Source organism: Mus pahari, chromosome 18 (assembly GCF_900095145.1).
Source record: "Mus pahari chromosome 18, PAHARI_EIJ_v1.1, whole genome shotgun sequence".
In the NCBI taxonomy this organism is placed as follows: domain Eukaryota; kingdom Metazoa; phylum Chordata; class Mammalia; order Rodentia; family Muridae; genus Mus; species Mus pahari.
Genome location: NC_034607.1, coordinates 52,928,767 through 52,943,985, shown reverse-complemented (window position 1 = coordinate 52,943,985; position 15,219 = coordinate 52,928,767). Strand labels below are relative to the sequence as shown.

The 15,219-nt window shown below is 48.8% G+C and overlaps 1 protein-coding gene across 3 annotated transcripts in view; it reads left to right on the top strand.

The window, feature by feature from the left end:
* The window catches only part of Mcfd2 (multiple coagulation factor deficiency 2), a 12,265-nt gene extending 8,244 nt beyond the window's left edge, over positions 1 to 4,021 (top strand). For all 3 annotated transcript variants that reach the window (XM_021217724.2, XM_029531635.1, XM_029531634.1), the window contains exons 2-4: positions 410 to 571; positions 1,378 to 1,537; positions 2,664 to 4,021. In XM_021217724.2, coding sequence (XP_021073383.1) covers positions 426 to 571; positions 1,378 to 1,537; positions 2,664 to 2,795 — 438 coding nt within the window. In that variant the 5' untranslated portion in view covers positions 410 to 425 and the 3' untranslated portion in view covers positions 2,796 to 4,021. The remainder of the gene's footprint in view (positions 1 to 409; positions 572 to 1,377; positions 1,538 to 2,663) is intronic.
* Positions 4,022 to 15,219: the final 11,198 nt, after the last annotated feature.

The window sequence follows — 15,219 nt, the reverse complement described above, 5'->3', positions numbered from 1 at the left end:
CCCTGTCCTCTCCTCCCCCTCCCCCTCCCCCCTCTTTCTTTCTTGTTTGGAGACAGGGTTTCTCTGTGTAGCCCTGGCTGTCCTGGTACTAGCTCTGTAGACCAGGCTGGCCTCGAGCTAGGAGATGTGCCTGTTTTTGCCTCTACTTCCCAACTGCTGGGATTAAAGGTGTGCACCTAGGCTGACCTTTTCTGTGGTATTGGGAGTGGTGCCTAGCTCGCGCGCGCACACACACACACACACACACACACACACACACACACACGTATGCACACTGAGCAGGTGCCCTCCCACTGAGCTCTGAGCTAGCTCGCCCACCGTTCACAGTGCTCTTGTCTGCAGCCTCATGGCCTTCCAGGATTCTAGAAGCTCTGGTGCTGTGCCTCACCCTCTGTTTCCCACCACCCAGGTACCCGCCCGGAAGCATGGCAACTCTACAGCTGCTCAGAGCTCCCTTGCTGTGTGTCCTGCTTTGGGTCTTTTGTGCTCCAGGTGCCAGAGCCCAGGAGCACGGGGCTGGTGTCCATCATGGCAGCGTGGGCCTGGACAAGAGCACAGTGCACGACCAAGAGTATGTATTCCGTGGGACAGGGCTCTGCGTCCCTGCCATCTGCAGCTATAGCTCACAGATCACCCCACCCTCCTTCCTTTCCTGTCACTTTATGGGGCTCCTGAATAGTTTTCAGTGGTCAACATTATCCCTCGGGACTCCTGATAGTAAGATATCTGTCTTCAGCATCTCACGGGTTGGGGCTCTTGAAACCTAAACACACTGAATTATTTGTCAGAATTTAGACTTCCTCCTTTACCCTTTCCCCATCCAGCACATGTAGTAACAGAATCCAGAATATACTATGGTTTCCTCATTATGACAAGACATTTTTAGTGACATATTCCAACACTGAGTCTTTCTTGGCCAGTAAATTTCTCACGTTTAGCTTCGTTATCTGCTGTTTGTGTGTTTGAGACAAGGTCTCAGTAGATACCCTGGTTGGTCTGGAACTTACTATTAAATTGGTAGTTCAAAAAAATAATGTAGCCGGGCGTGGTGGCACATGCCTTTAATCCCAGCACTGGGGAGGCAGAGGCAGGCAGATTTCTGAGTTAGAGGCCAGTCTGGTCTACACAGTGAGTTACAGGACAGCCAGGGCTACACAGAGAAACCCTGTCTTAAAACCAAAACCAAACCAAACCAAACAAACAAACAAAAAAACACATCTAACTGTAAAAAAGAAGGTGCCTTAGTCCCACCCACCAGGTGGCCGCTGTGCTGTGGCCCTGCCCCTTTGGTGACCCTGGCTGTGTGCTGTGTTCTTGACTGTGGACTGTTTCAAAGCCTTTCTAAGGTTTTGACATACTCTGACGGTTGGTTTTCAGGCACATCATGGAACATCTGGAAGGTGTCATCAACCAGCCAGAGGCAGAGATGTCCCCACAGGAACTGCAGCTCCATTACTTCAAAATGCATGATTATGACGGCAACAGTTTACTTGACGGCCTAGAGCTCTCCACAGCCATCACTCACGTGCACAAGGAGGTAGTTCAGGGAGGAGTCAGGGTTGGGCATCTGGGTCGACAGTGCCCATGTTGGTGACCTGTGCCGTGCTCCTGCCTCAGCAGAGCATTAGCCTGTTCCCACATCCCACCCTCGCCCCAGAGAGGCTGAGCCTGGTTGGCCCAAGGCTCAACATTTTTACCACAGCTGGAGTTTGAGGGTTCAGCCAAAAAACACAGTGTAGAGCACAGGAAAGTGGTCACTTCATCTGAGAAGAAGGGTTACACCAGGACCAAGGGGCAGAGCTTTGGAAGTAGTTGGGGGTTGTGTCATACTGTGAGGTGCTTCCTGCTGTCCCAAGGCGTGGTCAAGTAGAGCCATCTTGGGCTCCCTGCCTGCCTTCGTCAGCAGGGGGAGACACTTACTCTGCCTGGTGGAGGCAGGGAGGGGCTGAGAGATGAGAGGCAGTAGGGAGCCCAGCAAGCTTTCACTGGAGTGGACTCTGTGGAGGTGAGACTACTGCCAGAGAGGACGCAGGACCCAGCAGTCCTGGCACGGGAGTGGCAGTGTGGCCATGAGAGGTGGAAGACATAGGTGTGGGAGATGGACTAAGGGAGAGGTGGTTGCCACTGGAATGGCCAGAGCTTTGTCTCGGGCACTGCTCCCCCCCCCCCCTCCAGCCTCTAGAACAGGGCAGTGCTTTCTCTCCAGCAGTGTTTTCTTCCTCTTGTTTTGACCTCCAGGTGTTCAGTGTCACTGTCCCTGTTTTCTTAGGCACATTGTGCAGTGGGCTGGCCCTGTGGAGGATTCAGGGAGCTCTTCCCTTAGGATGGGGGTATAGGTCACAGACTGACAAGCGGTTCTTTGTAATCCAGACCCAGCTTTCTGCAGTGTCTATGCATTACCTTGTAACTAAAAAATAATACACAGTGATTATTTTTTAAGCAAAAAAAAAAAAAAGCCAGTACCTGTTTTTATCACATCTTTCTGTAACTGGCATATGTAGTTTCTCACTTGGAGTTTTATAAATTGACCCTGTCTGACCTGAGTCTGGATTCCTAGAAGTGGCATGTACTACCTCGAATGCTCCTAGATAAGTAATCCTTGCAGACGTTTGCTAATGCCCTCTGTAATTCTGCCCCTCACTGTCTCGTGTTCCTCTTGGTAGGAGGGGAGTGAGCAGGCCCCAGTCATGAGCGAGGATGAGCTCGTCAGCATCATAGATGGCGTCCTGAGGGACGATGACAAGAACAACGACGGCTACATCGACTACGCTGAGTTTGCAAAGTCACTGCAGTAGACGGTTGGCTCTTTCCTTTGTGCACATGTGACCCTTGCTAATGTGATGGACGTGTCTGGTAATTCGAAACAACTTATTTCCGTCTTCTGCTTGGCACTTTGGTAAGAGCCTGTGGCAGTCGGTTAGACTGGGGTGAGGAAGAAGCCACATGACTGGAGAGAAGTGGGACAGGCCTCAGTCCCTAGAGGTGTGTTTAAACTTGCTGGGCAGGAGCTGGATGTGGATCTTCAGAAGGGCGGTGGGGGATTCCCAGCTCTCAGGAACCTGTAGAATGGCACTCTAACTTGTTGATGTTAATTCATGCTACCTGAAAGTAAAGACAGGCTGCTCGGCCAAGTGGACACACTTGAGAAACAGGGAGGGAGAGGTGAAAGCCACGCTTGCCCTGGTTGGTCCTGTCTCTAGGCAGATGTGGTCAGTATTCTGTTCCCCGGGCATACAGCATATATTAAAGCCACAGCAGAAGAAGAATGCCATCCTCTGAGTCCAACCAGATGCAGAGTCTAGGATTCCTTGCCGACTGGCATATTGGAAATGAAGCACCACTGGCCTAAATAGTTAGCCTTTTCCAGTATCTTCAACAACTACTGCCATACCCTGTGCTCTATTATCTGAACGGGAGAGAAACCTTGAATCGGGGTGTGTTCTCTTATCACTATCCACTGATTGTGCTTTCCTGACCCTTGTATTGTATCCTTGCTCCCAGGCTCCCTTCATGGCTTATGAACTGTTGTTAACATGGTCTCTCAGGTTAAACTTTCAGCTGATCTAGCCTGAGTGAGGCCCAAGAAGATCAGTCACTGAGAGCAGTGGCTAACCTCATCCACGTTGGAAGGAATGTTTTTAAAATTACCTCTTCGAGCCTGAATACAAGAATTCTTTTAATTTCAGGGAAGATCAGAAAAGGAAGCCTAAAGCCCGTTAGCATCGTGAACCTCAGTAGTAGCTGAAAGAGGTTGAACTTGCTCTGTGAGATGTTGTAGACATTCTGTAAAAGAATCCAGAACGATAGCAGGGTTAGGAAAGAAATGGAATCAGATCTGCTCTAAGATGAATAGAGACTTATTTTTCTTTATTAAAGTATTCTTGTAAGACAGTTTTCTGTGTCAAGTATTTGTGCAATCAGAACTGATGTGTAAGCTATTCTTGTAATATCTCATTATTTTGAAAGATTTATATAATGAACTCTGGCTATCTGACAATAAAACGAATAAAAAAGTAAGCAGCCGTTGACGTTGGCTCTGTCCCCATGAAGCCTCCTGCCGCATGGAGGCTGGATCAGTGCCAGCATTTACACCTGCCTTTCTCCCAGAAGCTGTGGCATAGCTCACCGGGCCTTACACCTGCCTTTCCCCCAGAAGCTGTGACATAGCTCGCTGGGCCCCATTCCGTTTTGCAGAGGGAATTCTCTATGTTCGTCTTCTCTTTGCTTTTTAGCATGGTTGTTTATCCTTCTGAATGAACTCCCTTTTGAATCTTCCTTCTCCAGCTGGATTCTGGTTGTGACAGTTCTCTCTAGGGTAGGCAAACATACTCTTTCCCCTTGAGTCTGGTAACTTACTGAGTATAGATCACATTATTGGAGTGTTCCCTGGTCCAAGTCCTGGTCAGAGCAGTCTCTGGCATTCTGAAAAGGACATACTTCTGCCTGTGATAAAAATTCCTCCCCCTAGCCCTAAGCCCTTAGACTGTGTCCTGGCCCTTCACGTGGAGCTCCTTGGGAGGAGCTTGGCAGTGGACTCAGACCTGGAGGAACCTTACTGTCTGGCAGCCTGGGAGTCGGCAAGGACAGAGAGAAGGTCCTTCAAAGATAGAATTGGATGGTTAAGCAGGAGAGGTGGAACCTTTCCTCCATGGATGTCTCTTCTTCATGTCACCTCTATGGTCTAGTCCTTGCTTGCCTTTCCTGATGGGAGAGTGAGTATCTGGGACGTTAGGGACACATCCCCTAGGCAAGGCTTGATCCTGCCTGTGAATGCTATAGGACCAGCTGTGACCTGCCTTATCTGTAGAATGGAGCCATGCCTGGGAGAGGCAGCCTGCCGAAAGGTCCAGGAGCTGCAAGGTCCGGGAGGAGCTGCGTTTAGGTTTCAGGCCAGCAACCCCTTATCTATAAAGTTCTAAACTTTAATTTCTCATCTAAAAATGAACTAAGAAGGGAATTAAGAAATCACAAAGGAATTTAGACAATGACAAAACAAGAGAAAGCCAGGGCTGGGAAGATAGGTGTACTGGCTAGTTTTGTGTCAACTTGACACAGGCTGGAGTTATCACAGAGAAAGGAGCTTCAGTTGGGGAAATGCCTACACAAGATCCAGCTGCAAGGCATATTCTCAATTAGTGATCAAAGTGGGAGGTCCCCTTGTGGGTGGTGTCATCTCTGGTCTAGTAGTCTTGGTTCTATAAGAGAGCAGGCTGAGCAAGCCAGGGGAAGCAAGCCAGTAAAGAACATCAGCTCCTGCTTCCTGACCTGCTTGAGTTCCAGTCCTGACTTCCTTGGTGATGAACAGCTATATGGAAGTGTAAGCTGAATAAACCCTTTCCTCTCCAATTTGCTTCTTGGTCATGATGTTTTGTCCAGGAATAGAAACCCTGACTAAGACAAATGGGTACCAGAAGTGGGGTATTCCTGTGACAACCTGACCATATTTTGGGGAGGACTGTGGAAGGACTTTTGAAACCCTTTCCTCCCCAATTTGCTTCTTGGTCATGATGTTTATGCAGGAATAGAAACCCTGACTAAGCCAATAGGTAAGTTGGTAAAGTGCCTTGCAAGCATGATGGGCCAAGCTTGGTCCACAAAGTCATCATGATGGTGCATAGTTGTTACCCTGGCACTGGGCAGATGGGGGCACGTGGATTGTTGGAGTTCTGGCCAGTCAGCCTCAGTAATTGGCAAGCTCTGGGTCCCAGAGAGACCCTGCCTCAGAAGACAAGGTGGTGCTCCCATGAACGACTCCTGAGGCTGACCTCTGTGACTTCCACTGCTCCAGTGTCTGTGCACTCATATCTGTCACATGAGACGGAACTACTGCCCCTCAGGTAGTATCATTCTTAGTGTGCTAAGTAGTCTGCTACTCAGAGGGCTTAAGGGCGTGCAAGTTCCTCATTGGAACAGCTGGGAGCCATGAAGACCCCTCCCCAGCTCCCGGGGAGCAGGGATCAAAGGTCTCCTTACAGCAGTCACATCAGATGCAGTGTGAAGTACATAGCACAGAAGAGTGAGACCAAAGACTAGTTGGGCTCCCGTGTTCTGACAGGTGACTTTCCTGGCTCAGCTGCTGTAACTCACAGTTCTTGGTAAGGACATAGCAGTGCCACCATCAGTCCCACCCATTATGACTCGGGTCTAGAGAAGAAGGTGTGCCAGTGGCTGTGTGCGACAGCTGTGTCAACACCCAGCTTTTCATTACATTCCATCCTACCAGGGGCTCTGGGCTAGGTTTAAGAAAGCAATAGAGATGGGCTTTAAAAATAAATGGTAACTAAGGGGCCAGAGAGATGGTCCAGTTCTCTGTTCTGACTTACAGTATGTAGTGCACTTACATGCAAGTATGCACTCATACACATCACAGAAGATACATATATGCACATACTATACACTATACATATACCATACACACACACACGCATATCCATGGCTATCCTACAACTTGCTTTTTGATAATCAGGCTGGCCTTGAACTTACATAGATCTCTCTGTCTCTGCCTCCAGAGTGCTAAGATTAAAGACATGTTCTACCACCACTTGGCTTGAGAGTATGTATGTATGTATGTATGTATGTATGTATGTATGTATGTATAATTTTATTCTCATGCATTACATTCTCACCACAGCTTCCCCTCCCTTCCTTTTTCCCAGTCATTCTACACCCCTCCTCCCCCTCAGATCTACTCCTCCATTTCTTTTCAGAAAAGAGCAGGCCTCCCAGGGATATCAGCTGAACACGCATAACAAGTTACAGTAAGAGCAGGCACAGACCCCCCCTACCAAGGCTAAGGCAAGACAACCAGTAAGAGGAAAGGGGTTCTAAAAGCAGGCAGGAGTCAGCCAGGCCCCACCCCCACAAGAACACCAAGTGACAGAGCCGTAGTGCATGCAGAGGACCTAGGTCAGACCCACACAGGCTCCCTGATTGTCTCTCCAGTCTCTGTGAACACCTTAGTTACTTCTGTGGGCCAAATTCTTACGGTGTCCTCAACCCCTCTGGCTGCTACGCTCCTTCCTCCCCCTCTTCCTTGGGACTCCCCAAGCTCTGCCTGGTGACTGGCTGTGGGTCTCTGCTTCTGCTCCCATCAGTTGCTGGATGAAGCCTCTCTGATGATTATGCTAGACTCTGGTCTACAAGTCAAGTATAGCAGAATATCATTAGGAATTTTTTTTTCCACCAGTCGTGTTTGGTTCTATCCTACATCCCTGGGCTCCAGCCCCTGGGTCTTAGCCATCCAGGTAGTGTCAGGCATGGCCTCCTTCTTGGCTTGGGTCTCCCGTTGGACCAGTCGCTGGTTGGCTAGCACATCTGGCAGGCAGGACACATTGTAGGTCAAAGGTTTTGTGGCTGAGTTGATGACCTAGTCTCACCTGGGGAAGCCTTGCCTGGTTCCAGAAGATGCACAGGAGTCTTTGCTGTAATCACCTTCTAGATTTTAGGGAGCTTCCATTGCACTAGGTTTCCACATTGCCCCCGAAGTGCCCCTCCTTTCTGGTCATCGGTCCTAGTAATCTCTCCCTTCCATCCTGCCCCTCACCTGCCTGATCCCTCCGGTTCCCATCCTCTGCTGCCTGGAGAAAATACATTTTTTAGTTGCAGCCACAAGATGATAGGCTGGAAGCACCTCTTTTCTCACAAGGCAACAAAAATCCCTCCACCTTAGGTGGACTGGGAGACACGTTGAGACCTTCCTAGAGTCTCTCACTGAACCTGGAACTCCCAGACTGGCCAGACGAGCTGGTTACCTGTTTTCTACCTTCTGAACATGGGGCTAAAGGTGTCCAGGGATGTGCCCACTTTTTACATGGTGGCTGGGATTCCAAACTAAGGACTAAGCTACTCCTGGCCCCCAAAGTGTCCAGCTAATGAGAATTCACAAACTCACCAATCAGGAGACAGTCATAGATGCATTCTTGTTTTTATACTTTAGTGGAGACAAAGCTCTGCTTCCTCAGATAAGGCCAGAACTGAATTAGCTTGAAGGATCCACAGGGCTTTTCACTTAGCTCATAGTTGAAGAGGCTATGACAAGAAAGATGGGCTTCCTTGGCTCTCTCTGTCTCGTGGGTCAGTAGCACCCAACACACCCCCACAATGCTCAGACACTCAGCCCCCGCAGGTACTGCAGTCTCTACCATTCCTTGCCTATAGTATTCTGGGGCGCACGGGTTGGGCTTGAGTTTGCAGTACACCCCAGGCTGTCATCTCTTACTATCTGGATGTCCTGAAGAGTCTGGCAGGAGTAAATGAGCATTGTTTGTTTTTTTTTAAGCACTTAATGACAATATTCCTGCGATTGTCAACCCCGTGTGGTCCTTTGAATAGCAGGATTTTAAGAGTGAGATATTTATGGATCTTGATGACAAGAGTTTGTACCTTATAGTCAGTCTCGGACGTACCACTAGATGGTAGCAATGTCACATAGTGGAATCAGACATCTGCTCAGGCCTTTAGTAGCCCATCCCGGGGCTATTAATTTTTTTTTTTTTTTTTTTTTACAGGTGTCGTTTCTGTTTCAGTCCTGAAAAACCCAAGCTCTTTTCCTCCCTCTCTCTGCTCCCTGCACTCCCAGTGTGTGGCTGAAACTATCAAAATACATCTGTCCCTCCAACAGTCCGACTGTCAAAATACATCTGTCCCTCCAACAGGCCGGCGCAGAGCACAGAACACTGGGGGGAGTGTAGGCAGAGCCAGGCTAGAGGTCACATGCAGAATGGCCTGACTTGTCTGCATGGAGAATTAAGTTCTCCACATCAACTGAGCATCATCAATGAGTCATAGCCCATGGGCACTGCAGGGACAAGACTGTGTGGCCATTTACCAAGAATAAAGGGAAAGAGAAGGCTGTGTAGGGGACTTCAGGGACTGGAAAAGGGCTCAGAGCTTGCTGTCCAGGCCACTGTAAGTCCTGAGTCTGTAAGGGACATCACAGGCTGCAGTGGGAGTGTCGAGAGGATTACACTCAGTACGGACGCAATGGCTAAGATGTGGAAGGGGTTGGTCTGGTGCTGCTGCTGTGTATTTGAATGCTAAATACTGGTCCCCAAGATCTGGTTGTCCCCCTTTTGCTGTGTAAACCTTGTCCCCTAAGTTATCCCTGATTGGTTCATAAAGATGCCTACAGCCTGGTCTGGGCAGAAGAGAGGGGTTGGGGTGAAGGACCCTGGTCATGGGGTCTCAGGCAGGAGGAGGAAAAGAAGAAGTCACCATGAAGTAGGTGGATCATGAGAACTGGACGTGAGGGGCTGCCCTGCTGGAAGACGAGCAGCCCAGGTAGAACATGGCAAGTGACATCTTGGGATTATTGACGGGGAAGTAGACAAAATACCACAGAGGGTTGATATCTGCTCAGTTCTAAGCTTTCAGACTTATTATAAATATAAAGGTTTTGTGTCTTTATGTGGGAACTATATGGTCTAAGTGGGTTAAAAATCCCAGAATAATATTTACCACAACAATGGTACAAGGGTCATAGTCCCTTAGGAAAGGGTCATCGGCTGGGTACTGTGGCTCCGAGTGATCCCAGAGGCTCAGGCAGCTGAGGTAGGAAGATGACAAACTTAAGGTCAGCCTGGGCAACTTAGTAAGGCCATGTCTCAAAATAAAGAGGACAGCTCAGTGATAGAAACACTTGCTTAGCATGTGTGAGGAGCTGGGTTCATCTCCATGTAACCCCCCCACACACACACACACAACACACATGTACTCACACACTCATGCACCGTGTGTAACAAATGAATGCATACGTAAGTATTTGTATGTATGCTATGTACAAGGGTTCTAGTAAGATGTGGGCCTTTAACAATCCCTAACTTTATTCTCAGGCTTGTGGGTTGTGGTTAGGGTACAGCAGTTGGCAGGAACACAGACACTTCAGTGCACACCTGGATACTTTGATACTTCAAGGTAAATCCTAACCCTTTCAGCCTTCAGCACCCAAAGGCAGCCAGACTGGCCGACACCCAGCACTTCATGTGTGCACAAGTGACACCCAGCACTTCATGTATGCACAAGCAGCGGGCCCCACCCCAATCTGACTCTCGCCCTCCCCCACAGGCAACATGATAGCTGACTCTTTCCTATGTCAAATGGTCACCTGAAACACACACACACACACACACACACACAGACACACAGACACACACACACACACGAGAGAGAGAGAGAGAGAGAGAGAGAGAGAGAGAGAGAGAGAGAGAGAGAGAGAGAGAGCATAAAACACCTCAAAATCATTTTAGTAACTTGAAAAGATTTGAAAAGAAACAAAACCATGGGATGTAACTGGACTGCATGGGGAAGTGGACCTTCCACCTTTCTCCAAATTGCAGAAGGCAGGATGGGAAAGTGGGAGAGGCCAGGCTGCTGGGGACTTGAGCTCTGGTGAAGTTGTCACACGTTCATTTAGAGAACGTGCGTGTGTTGTGTGCTTCCTCCTTCTAGATGTTTCTTCTGCCCATGCAGATTCGTCCCCAGCTCCCACCCTGGTCACTTGGACAGGGAGTTTCCGCACCCTTTGTGGGATGGCTCTCCAGGGAGCAAGGCCACCCCAAAGTGACGCAGTTGGGAGGATGGGGACCACCAACAACAACATCAAAAGACAGAAGTTGGAGCACCAGTGAGGCAGATAAAGGCAAGCCACAGGGAGAGACAGGGACTGCCCTGTCTGTCAGGACAGGAGCCCTTCAGGACTGTGCCACAAGCCCTCTCCTGTCACCGCAGGAAAAGCCTCTACTGTCATTCTTCTGAAAGACTGAGAAAGTGTGGGAGCGGGGAGGAGTCACAGACCTTAGGTCCACATTCTAGACTCATTAGCTGGCTCCTGGAGTCTCAGCTACCTCCTCTTCAAGCTGGGTAGAACCTGCTTTAGAAGACTGTTGTGGAGACCATTTACGAAAGGATTGGAGGTGGAGCCCGGGTCTGTCACTGATGATTAATCAATAAATCATGTATATTAATGCATGTCTGGCCATGTCTTCTTTTAACTAAATCTGCTGATTTCTGAGGACATAAGATGGATTAACTTCAACCTCTGACCACGGAGAAGCTCTTGGGAAACTGGGAGACACAAGAATATATCTACCCAACTAAGTCATATTTCCTGAGCTCTCCATCAGCCTCTGCGTCTCTTGTGCCCAGATTAAAGCAACGTGCCATCCACTTTATCTGGGTGATCTCGAGACTAGCCCTGAAAAACCACTAAGCTTCCATGTTTCCACTCGAGAGAGAGTAACTGTTTTGCACCTCATAGAGTTGAGGAGTAAATATCTTCCAGGGTGAGAAAGCAACTGTGCGTGCTGTTAGGCTCCATCAACTCTCAGTGTGTTCCTTTGTTCCTCAGAGTTCCCACAGTGCTGTCTCCTTGGAAATTTATGAAGAGAGTGAGATGAGATGAGTGTGTTTTGAGGAAGGTCAAACCTCAGTGTGCACAATTAGCACTTAAACAGCAAGGGCAGTCATAGCTGAGTGTATATGATAGTTCACAGTCTAACCGACTACGGTCAACATGACACAGCCTTAGTCTCCTCTGTACTTTCAAGATTCACGGGTGTGAGAGACTTGCTTGCAATCCAGTGGCTTCCGAGTGAGGCAAGGGCAGAGATTTTGGTGGCATTCTCTATTAGTGACTCTCCCGATTTCTGAACCAAGTGTCAAGTACCTGACAGAAGCCATTTAAGGGAGGAAAGATTAACCTGACTCACAGTTTCACCGGGGCATCAGCGTGTGTCGCTGTGGGGAAGGTGAGGTGAATAAGATCTGTCTGTGGACATGGGGGCCTGTGAGGGAGGTCCGTATGTGGCTACTGGACCAGGAAGCAGAGAGCCAGATCAGAAAAAGACTTACCTTTAGTGACCCACCTCTGCCATCTAATTACCATGTCCCAAAGTTCTAACACCTCCCGGTGACAGCATTGTGGTCCAGGGATCAACGGTTAAAACATAGGAGCCTGTGATGGACAGCTCAGATTCAAACTATAACATTCTAAATTTGTCCCCAAAGCTCACAACATAGATTGCAATCAGACTAACTTTATGAGGCCATAGCGTCAATACTATTCACGAGTCCAGAGTCTCAGCCAGCAAATTGTGCCCAATGACCTAAGAGTTCGGGGTACAGAACCTAAGTGGTAGAAGGAGAGAACCAGTTTTTACAAGCTGTCTGCTAATCTCCACGCACAGGCTATGACATGTATATACCCCAACACACCACACAAATAAACATAAAAGAAAATAATAATAATAATAGTAATAACAGAATCTGCAGGGCAGTGATGGTGTACTCCTTTAATTCCAGCCCTCAGAAGGCAGAGGCAGGTGGATTGCAATGAGTTTGAGGTTAGACTGGTCTACAGAGCAAGTTCCAGGACAGTGAAGGCTACACAGAGAAATCGTGTCACAAAAAAAAAAAAAAAAAAAACCAAATAAATTAGAGTTCAAAGTTTCTATTGAGAGTCAAGGCAATCTTTTAGCTGTGTATTCCTATAAAATAAGAAAACAAATGAATAAAAATCAATAAAAAACTTACATAGGCCTTTTTGGTGTTTTTGTTTCTAAAGGACATCACAGACTGCAGTGGGTGTGTGGCACCTCTGTTATTGTTTTTCTCTCCCTCTCCCTCTCCCTCTCCCTCTCCCCATCTCTCTCTCTCTCTCCCTCTCTCTCTCTCTCTCTCTCTCTCTCTCTCTCTCTCTCCCTCTCCCTCTCCCCATCTCTCTCATACTCAAGTGATATGGAAGCTGAGTACAGGTTCAGCATCACCTGTAGTTTTAGTTATCCACTGGAGTTTATGGAATATATACACTCCTCTTTCCCCCGGAAAAGGAGTTTCTACATATAGTTGTTGACTGGTGGGTTGAACAATATAAGTCAAGACCTAGCTCACTGGTAGAGCAAGTGCCTGGTATGACCATGTCCCTGGGTTTGATCCAAATCTAAGCAAAACCAAATAAGCTTATTGATTTAATGATATAACAGTCCTAGATATACTTTGAGGAGAATTTTATTTTTAGCTGCTTTTATTGGGGAAAAAAAAAGGATCAAGAATCCAGGAGACTGGGTACTTCATAAGTGACCAATGGTTAAACAGGGCTAATCCTGTCACATCCGGGTACTTCATAAGTGACCAATGGTTAAACAGGGCTAATCCTGTNAAACAGGGCTAATCCTGTCACATCCGGGTACTTCATAAGTGACCAATGGTTAAACAGGGCTAATCCTGTCACATCCGTTTTAGGGGGAGACAGAAGTCATCTCCCAAGTCATCATCCGAGCCATCAGATGTCTCTAAAGGACACGCAGAATCTTTCCCGAGAGCCAGTGGTGAATTCCAGACCTGAGTTCACAGTCTCTGAAGACTGTGGCCGGTGAGCCTGGGAGAGGAGTAGAGGGGCTTCACACTCACACATGTGGTAGTTTTGATAACACACTATGCTATTTGTGTTGTTTTACTGTGAGATAGTCTCGGGGGGCTGAGGCCAGCCCTGACCTTGAGCTTCTCATCCTTCTGCTTCTCCTTTCACCCTCAAGTGCTGGGGTGACAGGGTGCGCCGCCATGTTGGATTATGCCGGGCCAGGGACTCAACCCCGGGCTTTGTGCATGCCAGACAAGCACCCCACCAGCTGAGCCACTGCCCAGCCCCTTCAGTATACACTCGAGCTCAACTGTTATCAAAGCACCCTGGTACCCTCCTGAGTCAGCTCGTGCACGATCGGCTCACTCCCTAGGCCACGAGAGTCACGGAGACCTTAAAAACATGCTTTACCTCTGAGTCCCCAGTTCCTAGGAACAGCACACCGCCCAGAACTCAGCACGTGTCTCATGCAGTCATGAGTGTTTATAAAGGGAATGAATGGGGACCGAGAGACCTCTGGCACATGGCATAGGAGTAAGACAAGCACACCTACAATGACAGCACAGCCTGAGGAGTGATGACCGTGTGCAGCAGCCCGAGCTGCCAAACAGATGTAGTTTCTATACAAACCACAGCTGGTCGGGGGACCTGTGAGGGAACACTAATTGTTCCCACATGCCAGGAACCCACGTGTCAGGATCAGGTCACAAGCCCATCCGCTGGGTTGGGTATAGCTGAGGGCAGTGAGCTTAAAGCAAGAACTCAGAATGGACTGCTGGTACCACCAAGTCTCTGGTTTAGGTCAGACACAGCAGCTGCTCCCCTACGCATCCCGCCTGCCTCTTAGCCTCCACCTTGGGCATCTTCTGTTGCTATCCTGGATGAGGGTCTGCAATTACCTTAGTGAAAAGGAGCCACCATGTTAGTAGCTGCTGGGCAGAAACTGGACCTATGATCTGTTCTCCTGGCCTTTACTAAAAGATTGCCGTTTGGCTGTTGGGGAGGGGTTTGGTCTTCACTGTTTTTGCTTCTAACTCGCCTAAAGGTGGAAGTCTTTGGGCCAGCTTGCAGAACTCTCGGAGTTCAGGAATCACACAGGTAGATTACCCCAGAATCCAAGAGATGGGACCCAGCCACTGCATATATCGAAGCCTGTCTTCTGTCCTTGTGACCCCAGCTTCAGCTGCAGCCAAGTCTGTCCCTGAGGCTTAGTGGCCAGGTGTGAGCGGAGGCCATCAGCCATCTGCAAACGCTGTGGAAGGGTAACCATGGTCACCAGCAAGTGCCTGCTGATTTCTCACAAGTGCAATTCATGAGGCAAGAATTTCGCTCTTCATAAAAAGGTCCCCTGCTCCTGTCGGGAAGGGTAATTGCCGCTTTTAGCTGCCTGTGACACAGTCATTATCCACTTCCTCATGTGCTGAGTGGCCATTGCCCATGGGATTTAGGTCATATTCTTGGTTAGTGAGTAAAGGAGGGTGTGAGGTGGATGTCCAGGCCTGTGACTCAGCCAGCTGGGCCTGAGTCCCCATGAATGGCTCTTCCCAGGGCCTGGCCTTGACTTGTTCACATGGGTTTTGCCTAGCCTGGGGTGGGGGAGGGGCAGCGTAGAAGGATGCCGGTGGAATGGCATCCTGGCTACAGCAGCAAGTGCTTCTATTCAAGTCTCAAGAGTCTCACAAGAGTCACATGGGTCAATGAGCTGGAGTCGCCCAGTACACGGTAGTCATCTTTATTTGGGTCACCTGACCCAGCGTCCCATGCCTACTGCTCCCTCGTGTCTCTGTGGTGGGGGGCCCAAGTCCATGCAAACACTTTTTTATCTATGGCAGATACTGGATCGACATTTGAGACTGAATTCCAAA